Below are 19,537 nucleotides of genomic sequence, written 5' to 3' on the forward strand. Positions count from 1 at the left end.
ATCCATGTCAGCCCCAGGCGGGTGGCTCGGTGGGTTGGAGTGTTGTCCTGTGTACCAATAGGTGTGGGTTTGACCCCTGGTCAGGGCCCAGAGGTACGTCTTGTGTACGATCCCTGGGCCGGGCATTCATGGGAGGCAAAAATCAGTATTTCTCCCTCACATCAGAGTGTTTCTCTCTCAGCCCAGTTCTCTGACCCACCAAACTGCTCATGACTCAGTTGTCCTAACTCACTTGGTAGCCTGAGGCTTAATTGAAACCCTCTCCCACCTCCCGCAATAGACACCTGATACCAGCTCTAGTGGCCGGTGCTCAGACTGACCCTCCTGCACCTGGGAACAGCCCGGCTCTTTACCTAATCCATTTCCCCAGCTCACATCCAGGAACTCTGAGGCAACAGCCAAGAAGAACAAGAGACTAACCCCTCTCCTATCCCCCTACAAACCCCCGTGCTTTAAAAAGAAAAAATCATTCTTGCCTTCCCTCTGCAGGCTGCAGTCTGGTCCTACTCAGCCCACCTGTAAACATGGCATCAAACAAAGATGCTTGGATCAGATCATCTGGCTCCTTCCACCTGTACCGCTTGCACATTTCTAAGAGTCTCCGTGTAGATCCCAGGGCAGTGCCTGAGATACCTGAGCCTCCCCGTGTTCACAGTTACCATCATTCTGTTGGTTGGAGCATATATATTTATGGACATATGTGATTATCTTCTTAGGACAAATTCCTACAGGAGGAATTTCCAGGTCAAAATGTCAGGACATTTACTGGCCAAGATGGAGGCATAGGTAGACACACTGTGCCTCCTCAAACAACCAAAAGAAGGACAACAATTTAAAGACAAAAACAACCAGAACCAACAGAAAATTGAACTGGATGGAAGTCCAACAACCAAGGAGGTAAAGAAGAAACACTCATCCAGACCAGTAGGAGGGGTGGAGACAGGCAGCCAAGCGGAGAGGACTCGCAGCAAAGCTGTACCTGGAGAACCCAGGAAGGCAGCGACTGGTGGAGCAGGTGGTTCCACATTCACGTGCAGATAAACCATGAAGAACAGCTGGGGAGAGAGACAGACCACCCAACCCAGGGCCCCAATGAGAAGAAATAAAGCCTCAAACCTCTAACTGAAAACAATGCCAGGTGGGCATTGAGGCGGCAGCAGGAGAAACTCCCAGCCTCACTGGAGAGTTCGTTGGAGAGACCCACAGATCATACACAAACCCACCCACCTGGGAGTCAGCACCACAAGGGCCCAATTTAATTGTGGGTAGCAGAGGAAGTGACTGAAAACCAGCAGAGAGCAAAGCAAGTGTTGTTGTTCTGACTCGAATTCCACCCCCACATACAGCATCAAAAAAACACCTGCCCAGGTGAACATCTGGGCTCTGCCACTCACTATGAGACAAATGTGCTGAGAAAAATAGTGGCCCAAATGAAAGAACAGATCAAAGCTCTAGAAAAAATACAACTAACCAAAGAAGAGATAGCCAACCTATCAGATGCACAGTTCAAAACACTGGTAATCAGGCTGCTGACAGAATTGGTTGAATTTGATAGCAAACTAGATGAAAAAATGAAGGCTACACTAAGTGAAATGAAGGAAAATGCACAGGGAACCAATAGTGATGGGAAGAAAACTGGGACTCAAATCAATGAAGTGGACCAGAAGGAAGAAAGAACCAAACAGAAGAGAATAAAGAAACAAGAATTCAAAAACATGAGGAGAGGCTTAGGAACATCTTTCAGATGTTCCAACATCCAAATTATAAAGGTAACAGAAGAAGAAGAGGAAGAGCAACAAGTGGAAAACTTACTTGAACAAATAATAAAGGAGAACTTCCCCAATATGGCAAAGGAAATAGATTTCCAGGAAATCCAGGAAGCTCAGAGAGTCCCAAAGAAGTTGGACCTAAGGAAGAACACACCAAGGCACATCATAATTACATTAGCCAACATTAAAATCAAGGAGAGAATCCTAGAAGCAGCAAGAGATAAGCGGACAGTCACCAACAAAGGAGTTCCCATCAGACTGTCAGTGGATTTCTCAAAAGAGACCTTATAGGCAAGAAGGGGTTGGAAACAAGTATTCCAAGTCATGAAATCCAAAGACCTACATCCAAGATTGCTCTATCCAGCAAAGTTTTCATTTAGAATGGAAGGGCAGATAAAGTGCTCCTCAGATAAGGTCAAGTTCAAGGAGTTCATCATCACCAAATTCTTATTATATGAAATATTAGAGGGACTTATCTAAGAAAAAGAAGATAAAAAATATGTATAGTAAAATGTCAGCAAACTCACAATTACTAACAGCCACACCTAAAATAAAGACAAACTAAGGAAATAACTAGAACAGGAACAGAATCACAGAAATGGAGATCACATAGAGGGTTAGCAACAGGGGAGTTGGAGGGAGAGAGGGGGGTAAATGTACAGAGAGTAAGTAGCATAGATGGTAGGTAGAAAATAGACAGGGGAAGGGCAAGAATAGTATGGGAAATGTAGAAGCTAAAGAACTTATAAGTATGACACATGGACATAAACTAAAGGGGGGAATTTGGGTGGGAGAGGGTGTGCAGAGTAGAGGGGAGTGAAGCAGGGGAAATGGGACAACTGTAATAGCTTAATCAATAAAATATATTTTTTAAAAAGGTAACCACATTTACATTGCCTTGACCTTTTACAAAAGCATTTTTCGGGAGTTTTGTCCCGGTTTTCAACCCCTTCAACCTTTACAACTGAATGTCTTCCCCACTCTCTGGCTGATACACTAATCATTTTCATTCATCTTTTCCAAACTAATAGATTTTTATTTTATTACTATTTTTCTTATTCTACATTCTCATTTTTGGTTACATGCATTTATTACAAATGTAATTGTTTACCATATGCATTTATTCTTTTTCAAATTGTTTCTTAATATTCTTCATGTTTTGACTGAGTTGTAATTTTTTTTTTATTTTAGAGAGAGGGGAAGGGAGGGAGAAAGAGAGGGAGAGAAACATCAATGGGTGGTTGTTTCTCATGTGTCCTGTACCTGGAACCTGACCAGCAACCCAGGAATTTGCCCTGCTGGGAATTAAACCAGGAAGCCTTTACTTCCCAGACCATTGCTCAATCCACTGAGTGACACCAGCCAGAGCTGAGGTATAAATATTTTAGATATTGAATTTAAGAAGGAAAAATAAATCACCAGAAAAATAAAGCACTTCCCAGACCAGAAAAAGCTAAAGGAGTTTCTCATCACCAAACCAGTATCATAAGAAATGTTAAAGGGTCTTCCTTAAGAACAACAAGAAGAATAAAATAAAAATGCGCATAATGAAATGGCAATAAATACATGTCAATCAAGATTTATCGTAAATGAAAATGGATTAATTGCTCTAAGTCGGAAAACAAGACCCTCACCTGTGCTGTCTACAGGAGACTCAGTCTAAAGGACAGACACACACACACAGACTGGAAGTGAAGGAATGTAAAAGAAAATTTCACAATAACTTTTTGTTCCAGCGTGATGAAGCTATTTTCTATGGGACGTCGTGCTTAAATAGTCATTCCAGCCTCCCCTTGGGACTTTAAGGATCCCTGCCTGTTGTTTCTGTAACCCACATCAGTGACAAAAGAGTCGAGAAGGATTCCCCACATTTGTACTGTGCCAACAAAAAGATGGGGTTATATCAGCAGAGACGGGGAAGACATAGGCAAGAGCATGTGTGGGGGAAGGGTGGGCATTTCAACCATTCAGCTGAAGAGAAGGTCAAGGTGAGACATCTGTTAGAAACACCAGTGAGGTGTCAAGTTGGACAGATGAGTGTGGAGACCTTGAGGAGAAATGTCTGGGCTGGAGTCATAGACTTGGAGGTGATGCTACAAGAATGACATTGGGAACGGTGAGTGGTGATATGGCCACCAAGAAAGCAAGGACTGTGGAAGAGGACAGAACAAGGACTGGACACCGTCCCAACAGTGGGGATGTTCATCCTGGTGACTCACCCAGGTTGGTGACAGTTAGGTCTCCCCATCATACAGTCACAATTTACTATTTGTCATTCATCAGTAATTTACAGGGAGATGTTCTGAGATTGCCCTGCTGTGCCCTTCACCACTTCTACACTCACCTTCCTTAGTCCCTCTCATAACTTCCACCCAAGTCAGTGAAAATATGATGGTTGTCCTGTGTCAGCCCTGGTCTTTTCTTAGTAGGATGTGAAGTACAGCACAGGGAAAGTAGGCAGTAATATTGCTGTGAGTAAATATGGTGTCAGATGGGTCCTAGGTTTATCACAAAGAGGATTTAATAAGCTGTATAAATGTCTAGTCATGGGGTTTTACATATGAAAATAGTATAATATTATATGGCAACTGCAATTAAAGTTAAAGTAATTGAAGTCATGGACACAGACAACAGTGCAATAATTTCAGGGGGTGAGCTTGAGGTTTGGAGGTGGGAGATTGTATTCAGGGACTATATGCTGGTGGAAAAAAATTAAGAAAAAAAAACCAAACAGTTATTTTAATTTAGCCCTGTCTGATGTGCCTCGGTGGATGGAGTGCTGGCCTGCAAACCAAACGGTCACTAGTTTGATTCCCAGTCAGGGCATATTCCTGAGTTGGGAGCCAGGTCCTAGGTAGGGGGCACATGAAAGGCAACTACACACTAATGTTTCTCTCCCTCTCTTTCTCCCTCCCCTTCCCTCTCTCTAAAAATAAATAAAAAATATATCACCTTAAAGTGTTTCTTAGTTTTTTTAATTATTTTAAGTTATAAAAAGTCATTACTAGGATATCCAACATTCTGACAGTCATTTTCAGGAGAAATTCCAGTATTTTGGGAACCCAGTAACTGGCCTGGGCTCCTGCTCCCACCCCACTGGCCACGGTTTCGTGGCTACTTCCGACCTCATCTCCATCAGCAGGGACAACAGGCCTGTGGAGTTCGGGTGCAGGCAGGTCCCACTGCTGGGCCTGGGCCTGGGTTTCCACAGTCTGTCGAGTCTGTTTGGCCACGGAGCTCAGGCCTCATCATCCTTCTGTGCCGCTTCCCACCCTGTTTCTGCTTCTGGAACAGCATTCGGTCCCTCTGCAGGACCCACTTTAGGTAAAGGGTCTTTTCTAATGAATGACCTTCTTCACTGACTGCAAGTTCAGCTTGTCCCAGAACACCAAGGCCAGCCCCTAACCCTCCAAGTCCCCCCTTCTATTTCCTTTAGAGGGCGGGTGGGGGTGGGTCCACCAGGGATGTTGTCGCCATTGGGCAGCCAGGGCCAGGGAGCAGCTGGGGTGCACTGAATGGACCCAGACATTTGACTTTCCCATCTACAGTTCAATGGGCCTTGGTAACCCCCAAATGACCTAGAGGTTGGCTAGTCCATAGGGCCTCCCACGAGCGTCCAGGATGCAATGAGCTGGGGTATCTACAGACAGACCTGCCTGGGGGTGTAGAGGATGGTGCCTCTGCCAACAGGAATGACAACAGTTTTTGAAATGGGGACCTGACGACATTCCTCCTGTTTCACAGACATGCAGCCATAAGACTGTGGCTGCTGAGCCTCTTTTCTCCCTCCATAGCTGTCAGTTAAAACTGTAACAGATAAACTTCCACTGATTTAATAGAACATTCTTGGGTCTGGATAATGAGTCAGTTCAATGCCACCTCCCTAGCTTCAGTGTCAACAAAGTGACTTCCTTTCTCTTCCATGGTGGCAGCTTTAGAATGCCCCGGAATTTTGATAATGGCCCATTGTTTGGGGTCCTGTGTGGCATCTAATAAATCTGCAGCCAGTTTTCCATTTCTTTGTGCACAGCCCTGACGAAGTGAGGAGGCCTCACCCACTTCCCCATCATCCCACAGTCCCGGATGCACCAAGCACACAGGACTCTCAGTGTAAACATCGGTGACTAGGTCTTCGTCCAGGGGACAATTCCGAGTTAGAGCAGTCAGTTCAGCGTGCTGGGCAGATTTCACTTCCAGTCAATGAGCATTCTCAGTTATGTCCACTACGGAAGTTACTGCATGTCCCCCTCAGTGATGTCCCTGGTCATCTCTCAGATAAGATCCCTCTGTATCCAAATTAAAGCAGCAGTATCATAGGAGTTTCCTATAAATCACTCCTAGGAACCAGTAGGTGGTCAGTCAGCACCACACAGCTGTCCTCATGGTGTAAAGGGGGTAACAGTTGCAGGATTAAGGTGGTCACACTGAATTAAAGTGATATCGGGGGCAGAGAGCATGACACTTCCTAAGAAGCCAAACAACTCTCAGAGTCATGTTGAGTGTGATGAGAGGTCACTAAAGTGTCACCAGAATGAAGAACATAAATGGTTAAATGTAGGTCTTGAACCCTTTCCTTTCTAAGCAGCAAAGAGGAAAAGGCAGGGAGCTCTCCCAGTGGGAGGACCAGTCAAAGTTCCCGGGTAAGAAAGTCCTGACTCTGTACCGTATGCCATTGGCTGAACAAACTCCGCAACAGCCAATCAGCGCCACGGTAGTTCCGGGTATATATATACACAGCCTTCCGGAGAAGCAGAAGTCAGTTCCCCGTGACTCCCGATTTCTGGTTATGTTGCGGATCTTCATCCTGCTGCTCTCTGGAACCCTGACCCTGACCGAGACCTGGGCCGGTGAGTGCGGGGTCGGGAGGGAACGGCCTCTGCGGGGCCGGAGCGAGGGGACCCGGCGGGGTCGCAGGACCCGGGGACAGCGATTACCCAGCACCTCCGCCCAGACCTTCACCCCCCCCTCCCTCCCCGCCCCCCCCAACTGGGCGGTTTTCCTTCTCCGCGCCCCGCCCCCAGCCCCCGGCCCTACCCGCCACGCGGTGAACCAAGGACCCGCGTCCTCCCCGCTCCCAGGCCCCCACAGCCTGAGCTATTTCCACGCCGCCGTATACGAACCGGGCCGCGGAAAGAACCGGTACATCGTCGTCGGCTACGTGGACGACATAGAGATCATGAGGTTCCACAGCGACGCCGCAAACCCGAAGATGGAGCCGCGGGTGCCGTGGGTGGAGCAGGCGTGGGTGCAGCAGGAGGACCCAGATTTTTGGGAGGAACAGACGGTGGAAATCAAGCAAGATCCGCGGATGAGCAGAGTGAACCTGAACCAGCTGCGCGCCCACTACAATCAGAGCGAGGACGGTGAGCAGGCGCGCCCGGGTCCTGGTACAGCCCCGTCCCCACAGACGGGCCGGGGTCGCCCCGGGTCTCTCTGTCTGTGCAACACCCCCAGGCTGCGGCGTGGAAATGGTGGGGCTCAGTCGTGCAGTGATGACCACAGGGGTGGGCGGGGTCAGGGTCTCACACCCTCCAGGAAATGACCGGCTGCGTGGTGGGGTCAGACGGCCGCTTCCTCCGCGGGCACAGCCAGTTCGCCTACCAGGGCACCGACTGTGTCCACCTGAATGAGGACCTGTGCTCCTGGACCACAGCCTCCAAAGTGGACCAGGTCACCGGGAGCACCTTGGTGCAGGTCCCTGATGCAGAGGGCAGGAGGTTCTTCCTGGAGGACACGTGTGTGCGCCGGCTCCAGCTGCTCCTGAAGAAGGGGAAGGACACTCTGCAAAGAGCAGGTACCTGGGTGTGGGCCTCCTGAGGAGGGGGGATCTGTAGTCTGGGGCAGCTCCTACAAGGGGAGAAGGAGATGGGGCAGTGTCAGAATGTCCCTCCAGCTCCAGAGAGGGAAGAGGCCCCCAGGTTTCCTCATTCTGTGACTAACCTGCAGGCCCAACTTTCTCTGAAGGACAGTAAGGGACCCTACCTCTCCCTGAAACACCCACAGTGGGACCCTCATACCCTGCAGCACCTGGGGCACCAGGACACTCTCCCTGGTGCCGGGGCTGAGATCTTCTCTGGAGGCCTGACTCTGGGTTTTCTGAGTCATCAGCCTCCACCTGAGTCTGTGTTTCCTCTTAGAGACCTGGAGATTCCTACCCCAGGCTCTCACCCTGATTCTGAAACTTTCTAGGAAACAGGAGATTGATTATTCCAGACACCTCTGTCTAGCCTGGTGTCTGGGTGGTGCACCTCCTTCCCCCACCCCAGTGGTCCTGTCCACTCTCAGGGTGGTCACATGAGCACTGCTGGAGTGTCCCATAACCATGCAAAGTTCCTGAATTTTCTCACCCTCCCCTCAGACCCTCCAAAGACACACATTACCCACCACCCCATCTCTGACCATGAGGTCACCCTGAAGTGCTGGGCCCTGGGCTTCTACCCTGCTGACATCACCCTGACCTGGCAGCGTGATGGGGAGGACCTGACCCAGGACATGGAGCTGGTGGAGACCAGGCCTGCAGGGGACAAGACCTTCCAAAAATGGGCAGCTGTGGCTGTGCCCCCTGGAGAGGAACAGAGATACACATGCCATGTGCAGCACCAGGGGCTGCCTGAGCCCCGGACCCTGAGATGGGGTGAGGAGAAGGTGTGGGCACAGAGCCTCTCTCTCCTCAGGGTGTCCCTGAGCAGGGTCAGGACTCAGGCCTGAGGTTGGTCTCTCACCTTCCCCTTGCAGACCCCCCTCCTCAGACCATCATCACCATCATGGGCATAGTGGTCATCACTGCTGCCCTGGGTCTCCCTGGAGCTGTGGCTGCTGCAGCTGTGATGTGGAGGAGGAAGTGCTCAGGTGGGCAAGGGGTGGGGCTGAGTTCCCTGTGCCCCTGGGGGGTCAAGCCCAGGTGGAAGTGTGCTCTGCCTGGTTAATGGGCATCGTGTCCCCACACGGATGCTTGTACATCTAGGGCCAGTTTTGTAACACTGACTCTTTAGTGAGGCCCGTGGGAAAGTGAGGGACACATTTATCACCTGATAATTCTAGTGGTGGGGACTGATTCCCAGCTGTCACACATCATAGCAGAAGGTTGCTGCTGAAGACAGGCATCCAAACAGGCAGTTGGTCCAGTCCCCACACATGTACAATTTCCTGATCCCACCCTGGGTGTTCAGTCACAGTTCTGGAAACTTTCCTGTGCTTCAGGAGTGTGGGGCTCCTTTAGGGTCACAGGGCCCAGCCTTCCCCTGACTTCTCACAGAACATTTTCTTCCCACAGATAGAGGCAGGGAGAGCTACTCTCAGGCTGCCTGTAAGTCTGGGTGTAGGGGAGGTGACATTGGAACCCTTGGGAGAGTGTGGGCTGGAGTCTGTGAGGGGGGCCCCCCACCCCGTAACTCTGCTGTGTGTCTTCCCCAGGCAATGACAGTGCCCAGGGCTCTGATGTGTCTCTCACAGCTAATAATGGTAAGACTGAGGGAAGAAAGTGGGGGACATTGGGTCCTAGGATCAGAAATGGGTTTGGGGATCCTCAGAGTGGGACATTCTGAGCATGAGGTGGCTGTGGGGGAATGTGACACTTCTGAGACTGACCTGAGTTTGTTCATGACAACTTTCTTTCCCACTGTGACAGAGCTGGGTTGTCCAGACTCGGTGCTACAACAGTCACTGCAGCCTCCCCTTGGGACGTTAAGGATCCCTAACTGCTATTTCTACAACGAGCATCTGAATTCGTCTGTGTTATCAGCTCATGTGAGGGACTGCTACCCAGGCCACATTTCACCCAGGGACCTGTGTCCTCTCTCCTGGGGCCTGTCCTGTCCTAGCAGAGCTGGGGGAGCTTGTCCCCATCACGGTGCTCACGTCCATTCCTTTTTGTTTTAATGTCCTGTTTCCCTGTTGGAAATCAGAATCTGTGTATGAATTGTGTTTTTAGATTCTTCCTAGAAAGGGTCAGTGGGTTAAATGAAGGAGAAGAACCTACAATGGGAGAGAAGACATCAGTGACCAAGAACCTGGGAACCTTCCAGAATCTGGGCGCTGAGTCTGTTGCAGGTGGGGGCATGGGCGGCTGGGAGGAGCAGGGTGCAGCCCAGTCAGGCTCCATGTGTTAACTGGCTCCGACATGGTCATTCCTCCTCTGGGTCATCTTTGTTGTTCCTCAGTCTTGGCCGCTTCAGGAGAACCTTGTCCCATCAGGACCTGTGATCCCAGGGACAAGAGTGCCACCTTGTGGTGGCTCCAGGACTGTGCTCAGTGAGGGCCTCATGAGGCCGCGTCAGCCTGGGCTGCAGCTGGGTCTGTCCTGCAGCCCCTGTGTCTTGGATATTTGTTGTTTCTTTTTCTTTTTTCCTTTCTTTTGTATATATCGCACCTATCCTTGTTTTGTAAAAGTTAAATGATTGTGGTGTTTTTAATTAAATGATTTTGTGTGTGTGTTTCTTTTTTTATTAAATATGTTGTGGTTGGAGCATCATCCTAATATGCCAAGGTTGCAGGGTTGATCCCAGGTCAGGGGCCCTGTGAAAACCCACCAATGAACAAAGGAAAGGGTGGGACCATCCATCAAATTTTCTCTCTCTCCCTCCCTCCCCTTATCTCCCTCCATCTCTTTTTATTTTTTTTTTAAATATTTTATTTATTTATTTTCAGAGAGAGGGGAAGGGAAGGAGAAAGAGAGGGAGAGAAACATCAATGTGTGGTTGCCTCTCATGTGTCCCCCACTGGGAACTGGCCCGCAACCCAGGCATGTGCCCTGACTGAGTATCGAACCTCGATCGCATAGTTCACAGGCCTGCGCTCAATTAACTGAGCCACACCAGCCAGGGCCCTCCGTCTCTTTTTAAAATCAATCAATGAATCGATTTTTGAAGAAAATAGCAGCCCCACTCAGGATGGTGGTAGAAGGTGGGGCCCTGTCAGGTGCTCAGACCGGGAGGGTGGGGCTTTCTTTGGTGCATAGGCTGAGAAATGGCTGCAGAGAGAGCCCTGGCCCTTCCCCATGGGAGGTCCCCGTCCCCCGCCCTGACTGTGTCCCCCTGTCCAGGGCCCCTTCTCGAGCCCCATGTCCCTCCGCTCAGCTGTTGGCACCGTCTCCTTCCCAGCGGTGAGAGCACCAGCCCGGCAGCTGGGTGTCCCAGTGCGTCCCTGCTGTCCCCAGGGCATGGGGGTCACGCTGAGTCACAGCGCTGCTAAGTCCCAGGGGAGACACGGAGGCTGGTGGAGCACAAGGGCCCAGACACGGGGGACGGGGCCTCTGACACTGTTGTAGGACAGCAGGGCTGTGCCCAGAGTCCTCTGTGTCCCTTGTCTCCAGGAACCGCTGGCTTCCACGTGTCTGAGTCGAGGGGAGTGGTCTGTCCAGGGAGTGGAAGGGGACCCATAGGTGCCCTGTTTACCCATTTCCCTGATATCAGGAACCTTTCCCCCACTGCACTGGGTCATGATTACATTCTTCTGTCTCATTTCTCCTAGTGGCCCATGTCCCACATGACTGTGCCAGAGTCGCAGAGCCAGGGTCCTACTCTTGCTCTACATTCTGTCTCCACACTCTAATTCTGATGTAGTGGAGATCTTGAAACCCATGCAGGATCATGAACTTGACTGTGGTCTGGATAGCTAAGGTACACTGCCCCTTGAGGTCCTCCAAAGCTCTCAGCCTAGCAGCCTCCCATCACAGAACATTCTGGAACACTGCAACAGTTTGCTTGCATGCACTGTGAAGTCATAGTGAGGCAGGATAGCAAGAAGCTAGGAAAACTGGGCAACAGAATGGGGAAACTGAGGCAAGAAAATTAAAGAAGGCAGAATAGTCTGAACAATTACAGCCAGCTGATGACTTGCAAGACCTTATCTCCCCTAACCAAGGACACTTGAGAACAAATTCTTTGTATGTCTTCTCTTTAACAGGAGAATACATAGCATAAATCAGCCTGGTTGGAATATACACAGCAGAGACCCAGTTCATGCCATTTGTGCCAGATGAACCCAAGGCCAGATGAAGCCAGGGAAACAGAACAAAAAAAAAAAAAACCCGTTAGAGCCATACAGACCTAAGATAAAAGTAAAACACTGGAGCTGACCAGAGAATAATCCCAAACCAACTATGTGCTCATTTTGATGCATCAGCATGTTAAAAACACCCCTGAAAAACTCATGAGCATTCTGCTGAAACCCTGCCCTAAGATTCTCTCCTACAAAAGTGAGATGAAATCACTCCAGACAGAGAGACCTGGGGCAGCTCGCTCTAGAGCACACCCACAGCCCGGTTTCAGACATGAACTTCCCTCTCTCCTTCTGAGCTCTAAGGTGCCCTTGGGATTTTCAGCCAGGGGAGCAGTGGGCAGTGGCAGCTTCTCCCTGGCCTATCCCCCACCCTGTCCCAAGGCCCCCATTTGTCCCTGGCTCTCCAGTGAGCTGACAGCTGCCATGCCTTTGCTCACTTCTGTCTCTGTGAGTTTACTTCCCAGTGAGCTGACAGAAGCCCTGTCTAGGCTTTCCCCAGTTACTTCTTCTCCCCTAAGTCTTTCCTTAGTGTGACTGTCCCCAGACTTAATAAACATTTCAAAATCCCCTGGACATGGGTTATGAAATCTCCAGAGGAAGTCAAGCATCCACACGCCACTCACTACACACCACACACCACAGGCTGTTCTGAAGCAGAACTGCTCAGGCCCAGGCCCATCCAGCACCAACAGCTGCCAAGGGACCCAGTGAGAGTGAGTCATCAAGGCTCTGAGAGAAAACGCCCTGTCTTCACTGAACCTCCACTACCCAGAACCCGGCTGAGTCTCCTTTCCTCTGTCCCCCACAAGGATCCCACAGCAAGGGCCCAATGGGTTTGACCCTCTATGTAGATCCCATTGTGTCACTGCCTGAGACACATTAAGCAATCGTCTGTGCATAGTTACAATTGTTCTGTTGATTGGAGCCTTGAGAGACACCCCATCCTTTTCCTTTTACAAAACCACAACACAAGAAACCTCCTTAAATATATATTTCTGAAGTATATGTGACTAACTCTTAGGACAAATTCCTAAAAGAGCAATTTCTATGTCAAAATGTGAGCACATTGAAATTGCTGAAACCTTTTGCAAAAGCATCCTTCAGGAGTTTTGTCCCGGTTTTCAATCCCTTCCTTCAACCTTTATACAGAATGAGTTCCCCACCCTTCGGCGGAAATACTCATCACTTTCTTTCATTTTTCCAAACTGAGAGATTTTTAATTTATTCCTATTTTTCTCAATCCACATTTTGATTTTTGCATGCATACGTTTATTCAAAATATAATTGTTTAACATTTGCATTTCTTCTTTTCCAAATTGTTTCTTAATATTCCTTATGTCTTGAGTGAGTTGTAAGTATTTTTAAAGATTGAATTTTAGAAGGAAGGAAAAGCAGCCCCAACATCAGAACGGGTCTGACACCTGGTGCTCGCTGCTAGGGCGGGTCTTCTCCAGTTGGACACCCGTGGTCTCACAGAACATCAGCATCGGAGAAGGACACCCCGAGACCACGGCGACGTGAGACAGACCAACACCACGCTGCATGTTGTCTCAGCACAGACAGTAACGAGACCCGGTGCAGTTCACACGCTACCAAGCAGCCACTGGACCCGAGAACAGAAGGGAAGGCAACATCTTTCTTATCACCCCTCACCCTCGCTCCCGTCTGCCAAGTCCCGAGGTATTTCCTGAGATGCTCAGTCACCGACTTGCCCCCATGACCTCACGAAGTCAATCTAGAGGGTCCCCTGCACCCACAGACCCTCCCAAGATCGCCGTCCAGAGCCCACATCTGTATTTCCCCGTCCCTCAAAGGTGCCCCCGACCTGGGGTGCGCCCCCCTCGCAGCAGCGACACACACAGCCAGCTGTCTGCTTCAGGCGCCCCTCAGAGCCTTTGGCAGAAGAAAACGAACACACATTCCCTGTCAACATTTTTAAGCGTCTTCGAGTTTGGTTGTGGGCGTGAGAGTGTGTCGCCAGAGCTTGTGGTTGACATAGGAAAGTGTAATATTTTCCTTCACGGTTTTTCATCTTTGGGTCTTGCCTAAAGAATTTTTCATTCCATTATTGTTAAAACTTAAGATGTATTTTCATATTGGGGAGAAGGGTCCAAGGGTAAAAAGCAACAGAATTGTTAGAGTTTGGGGAAAACATGGAAAAGACAAGTAGGACATCTAAGGTGGAACAACAACATTTACACCTTCTGCTTTACAACTTTTTAAAGTATGTACGGCACCCACATGTGTTTGTTGTGTGTTGTGTTCAATAAATAGTTTCTCTTGAATTAAAGCCTCACATGCCTGCTTATGTTCTCCAGGTTCACAGAAACGACCCCAAGGGTCCCAAAGTGATGTGCACAAGGACGAGCTCCAGTGACGAGCATTTTCGATCACTTAGAATGTTAAAGCATTTCATCACATTTTGGTTAATGTCTGCACACTCTAGTTGTTAAGTGCATAGTAAATAATTTTTCTTGAACATACTGTATTTTGAAGATATATCTAAACCCTCGCAGACAAATGAGAAACCATGACTTCCATGGGACAATAATTTTAAGATACGTCAAAGTATGAGTCACGCAGTGTCTTTTAGAGGGGTGGTGGGCAGAGACTAAAAACTACAAACATTCTGGAGAAGCACTGTCTCATGTGGCAGCTACAGGACACTTAGGGCTTTTAAATTCAAAGTAAGTAAAATAAAAAGTTCAACTGCTCCACACACAGGTCGCACTTCCAGTGCCCAACGGCCACCTGCAGCCAGTGGCTGCCATGCTGGACATGCTGACTCAGAACAATCCCTTGTTCCAGAACATTCTATTGGACAGAACTGAGCTTCATGTTGTCTGGGCCTCCAGTCACAGCACTAGACCCATGAAAAATAAAAGGGACAATATCATTTCCCTGACAGAGGACACCAGATTTCTGTGGGATGTGAATTCATATTAAGCTGCTGTATTACAAACACAACCAGGTTACCTGTGGGTCTGGTGCCTTCAGACACACACTGTTCCCAGTTCCAAAGGGGAAACACCTGTCCCCCCCACCTGCCTTCCCAGACTGAGGACACTCTCTGACATCTCATTTCCAGGGGCTGAGCTTTATTCTAGAAGAACCCAGGGCAATGCCTTCAGCAGAGTGTGCGGGAAGCAGGGATCCCACCTCAGGGAGAGGAGTTCCAGGAGTGAGAAGGGTGCAAAGTCAGGACCAGTGGGGAGAGGCCCCCTGGTTTATCCAGAATAACCATTCTCAAAGTGTGCTCTGTGGAACCCTTGAAGTTTCTAAGATCCTTTCATGAGATCTCTGAGGCAAAACTATTTTCATAGGATTAAGGACATCCTTTGCCTTTTCACTGTACCCACATTTACACCCATGCAAACTTACAAGAATGGAGGCTGGGACACCCAACTGTAGTAGCAGGCATTCTTTACCATGACTCCCTCACAGATTAGAAAACAAAACCAGTGTCCCTTTAGGACTACGTGGTTAAAAGACTAAAAATTATTAATATTACTAAATCATCATTCTCAAACCGACATTAATAAAATATCTTGGTTTCAGGTCAAGATGGCTGTGCAGGTAAAAGCAGGATTCTCATTGCCCCACGACCACATCAGAATTACAACTACACTACAAACAACCACGATGCAGAATCACCTGATGTCTAGCTGAACAGAAGTTCCCCAACTGGTGAATTAAAGAAGCCACATAGAGATTGGCAGAGGTGTAGAGATACAGAACATTCTGGTCCCACACCCAAGTATGGCAGATAAAAATCAAAAGGGACATCTCGGCTGCAGTTTCCCTCAGGGAGCAAGATGTCCCAGATTCACAGAAGGCTCCCCCACCCAGGGTTTCAGTGCCAGGAAGACATATCTCCACAACTTCTGGCTGCAAAAAGCATCCATGATTGTGGCTGAGTGAGAGGGAGGCTTCTGGAGTCCCAGGAAGTTCCTCTTAAAAGGCCTGCAAGCACATGGACCTTCTCTAAGCTCTGGTGCTGGGACTGCAGCTCACAAAGCACCACGAACATATGGGGAGCCACTGAATGGTCTGGCATCAGGGTGAGAGCTGAGGCACCACTGTCTCCCAGACACAAGTACTGGCAGAGGTCATTGCTCCTTTCTGAGCCCTCCCCTCCCCACTCAGAGCTGGCAGATGAACACCAGATCTGATTGTCCAACAGCCTGACTCTCACTGTTTTTTCCACCCTCGTGATTCCCTGAAACCTTACCCCACCTAACTTGCAGGCACCCCCAGGGCCCATTCCAGTGATATCTCCATAGAAACAGCCTGTCTTGGCTCATGCTGAGGACTTTTCCTAAAATGTCTCAAACAAGCAACATCTGGCCTACACATGGTTTATATCTTCAGCCAAGTGGCCCTCAGCCTAGCACTTGTGGCAGCTGGCCTTGGTTTGTAGCTTGGCCTCTCTGAGGCACCTCCAAGCTCAGCACAAGTAGCAGCCATCTGCAGATTGCTTTGTAGCTCATACCAGGTATCTGAGGGCAGAGCACAGGTACTGGCTGACCATGGCCTGCACCTCCTGTGGGGTGCCTGAGCCAGCACACCCAATAGACAGCCTCAGACCCCAACAAAGCACCACCCCACCACCTCCACAGCAACACACTTGAGGGGATGACTAAGTACCAGAGCCTCCACAGTGGCTGCAGCCAGTCCTCAGACCCGAACAAGCAGGGAGTAAATCCCTCCCATTGTCAAAAGCAGTCATGACTCAGCTACAACAGGAGAATTCACTCGGCCCACACCAGCAGAGGGGGGCGGTACACCTGGAGTGCCCAGGTTAGGTGACCAAGGAGGCTGCACCATTAGGTCTACTACACCTACTACGTGAGGACACTCTACCAAGACCAGGAGATGGAGCAGCTCCACCTAACACGTAGAAATAAACACAGGAAGGAGTTTCCCAAATGAGGAGACAGAGAATATGCCCCAAATGGAGGAACAGAACTAAACTCTAGGGGAAAAAAGTGAAACAAAGTGGAAACAAGCATTCTACAACTACAGAGTTCAAAACACCAGTTGTAAGCATTCTCAATGAACTTAGGGGAAGAGTAGATGAAGTCAGTGTGAGCTTTAGCAAAGAGATAGGACACATAAAAATGAAGATAGAAAACATAAAGAAAGCTCTATCAATGAAAAATTCCATAACTGAAATGAAGAATACAGGGAATCAGCAGTAGAGTAGTTGAAGCATAAAATGAAATGAGAAATTGGGAAGATAAGGAAGCAGAAAAAAATCCAACCAGAATAGCAAAAAGAAAAAGAAATAAAAATAAATAAATAAATAAATGAGCCTCTGGAACAACTTCAAGCATAACAACATTTGCATCATGGGGGTGCCCAAAGACAAGAGAGAGAGCAAAAAAAATGAAACATTGAAACCTTATTAAAAAATGACCGAAACCTTCCCTTACCTGGTGAAAGAAGAGCACGTGTGTTTATCTGATGCACTTACATTCACTCATGTGCTGCCTAACGGTGGTGATCCACCCTGACACACGTGTGCTTGTGTGATGTTGTGGTTGTGCAACAGCACAGAGGCTCTCACACCTGGACAGTCTCCCTACTGCTCACCCAGACTGCAGGGCTCAGCCTGTGCTCCTGGGCTGCAAGCCTGCACAGCTCCTTACTGCACAAAACAAGTGAGATTAAATTAACATGGGAGAAAATGACCCGATAAACATATACATGAGGCTCTGCAACCATAACAAAGGACACTGTTCTCCTGAAAAGGTCTTTCTTTTTAATCCTTACCTGAGGATATGTTCATTGATGAGAGACACCCAAAGTGAGAGAGAGAGAAACATATATCAGTTGCCTTTCCTTTCTTTTCAGCCAAGTCCTGTTCGCATGTGATTAGGCTTGAATGTGCACATGTGAATGAACCCATTTAGTAAGAATTTCTCATAACATTTAACATTTTATGATTTTATAGTGAATATACATTTATCATAGAAATCATGTATTAGCTATATACACATAATTAATTTTAAAAAGCTTTGTTTACATGCATAAAAGGGAAAGGAGGGGGAGGAAAGTTAAGAGCTCAGCTCAGGGCTGACAGTGATGGGCTTCATGTCTGGGCTGGAATGAACATGTTTGTTCCACAGCTTTTTCCAGAGTCTAAATCTTCATGAGCACATATTTGAGCATATCAGATATTCAGCAACTTTCATCTCTGCAGACTCCTGTCCACAGCCCTGGGTCCTGCCACAGGTGGCCTGGGTCCCAAATACCGGGAGCAGGTAGACACGCTGGACGTCCATCACCTCTTCATCAGCAGCCATGGCCTCTCCTGTTCTGGATCCGCTGTCACTGGGATCCCATGTGTTCCTCTTTTTTTGTTTACTTCCTCATTTTACCCAGTTTCCCCAATAGTATTTTCTAACAGGGAAAGTGAAAAGTTAACTATTAAAACTCTAAATATATGAAGAAAGTGTAGGCTATCCTAGCCCTTATTCACATCTTGACAGGATATAGAACTCTGTGTGGGAAATATTGTTTTCTGTAGAAAGTAGGGGAAATGTAGAATCTAAAGAACTTGAGACACGTGGTCATGAAACCAAAGGGGGGAGAATGGTGGGAGAGGGAGATGCAGGGTGGAGGGGAATGAAGGGGGGAAATAGAACAACTGTAATGGAATAATCAATAAAATATATTTTTTCTGCAGAAAATGAGAGGGATTACTTCAACATCTTCTAGTCTCCAGGACCATATTTGCTGCCTCTTGGAGTTTTCAAGGTCTCTCCCACCCTCTTCCTCAAATTCCATCATGACGTGTCACAGGGTGGGTCTGCTTTCATCTGCTGTAGTGAGAATTTCATTTTGATTAGGCCACTTAAAATGTAATTTTTTCTTTGTAAACATTGAGAAATAGTCTTGAAAACATTAAAAAACATTTCCTACTCATCATTGTTTTTAGACAGGCATTAAAATCTTGTTGGGGTCCCTTGACTGACAGACTAAGAGGCCTTTTCTCCAGCTTCCCCACACGTTTCCATTTGTGTGACTTAGTAGGAGAACAACTCGAATCTTCCAGTTCACCTCCTGAATTATTCATTTCTATGATGACATTTTTAATTTCCAAGAGGTCTTTCCTGTTCTATGACTGTGCATAACTGTTCTGTTTCAGATGCCATTATTGTTTATGTCTTTCAGATAAGATGGGGACCAGTGGAAGGACACCCATAGGTGGTCTGTTTATCTGTTTCTGTGATATCAGGAACCTTTCCCCTCATTGCACTGGGTCATGATTACATTTCTGTTTGTCATTTCTCCTAATGGCTCATCTCCCACCTAACTGTGCCAGAGTCACAGAGCCAGGGTCCTACTCTTGCTCTGCATTCTGTCTCCACACTCTAATTCTGATGCAGTGGAGGTCTTGAAACCCATGCAGGATGATGAACTTGACTGTGGTCTGGATAGCTAAGGTACACTGCCCCTTGATGTCCTCCTGAGCTCTGAGCTGAGCAGCCTCCTATCACAGAACATTCTGGAACATTGCAACAGTTCACTTGCATGGAGTTCAGAGTCACAGTGAAGCAGGATAGTAAGAAGCAAGGAAAACTGGGCAATGGAATGGGGAAACTGCACAGGAAAACTGAAGAAGGCAGAACAGTCTGAACAACCTACAGCTAGTGGGTGAATTGCAAGACCTTATCTCACTTAACCAAAGACATGTGAGAACAAATCATTTGTATGTCTCCTTTTTAATAGGAGAATACATAATGTAAATCACTCTGGCTGTA

At 48.1% G+C, this 19,537-nt stretch overlaps 1 protein-coding gene across 1 annotated transcript; it reads left to right on the forward strand.

Annotated features, from left to right (window-relative positions):
- Window positions 1-6,539: 6,539 nt before the first annotated feature.
- On the forward strand, window positions 6,540-10,184 carry LOC119052978 (patr class I histocompatibility antigen, A-126 alpha chain-like). Its single transcript, XM_053672008.1, has 8 exons — window positions 6,540-6,616; window positions 6,848-7,132; window positions 7,288-7,563; window positions 8,128-8,403; window positions 8,505-8,618; window positions 9,043-9,075; window positions 9,183-9,230; window positions 9,397-10,184. Exons 1-8 carry the CDS (start codon window positions 6,556-6,558, stop codon window positions 9,645-9,647), a joined length of 1,344 nt encoding a protein of 447 aa, XP_053527983.1. The 5' UTR covers window positions 6,540-6,555; the 3' UTR covers window positions 9,648-10,184.
- The last annotated feature ends 9,353 nt before the right edge of the window (window positions 10,185-19,537 follow it).

The sequence above is a fragment of the Artibeus jamaicensis genome, unplaced genomic scaffold (assembly GCF_021234435.1).
Source record: "Artibeus jamaicensis isolate MK-2021 breed Jamaican fruit bat unplaced genomic scaffold, CSHL_Jam_final contig_723, whole genome shotgun sequence".
Classification (NCBI taxonomy): domain Eukaryota; kingdom Metazoa; phylum Chordata; class Mammalia; order Chiroptera; family Phyllostomidae; genus Artibeus; species Artibeus jamaicensis.

Bases quoted from the DNA above. Each gene is read 5' to 3' on its own strand.
- LOC119052978 (XM_053672008.1), top strand. From the start codon at position 6,556: ATGTTGCGGATCTTCATCCTGCTGCTCTCTGGAACCCTGACCCTGACC. The intron at 6,617-6,847 runs GTGAGTGCGGGG...CCCCGCTCCCAG, and splicing joins CCTGACCGAGACCTGGGCCG to GCCCCCACAGCCTGAGCTAT. The intron at 8,404-8,504 runs GTGAGGAGAAGG...TTCCCCTTGCAG, and splicing joins GCCCCGGACCCTGAGATGGG to ACCCCCCTCCTCAGACCATC.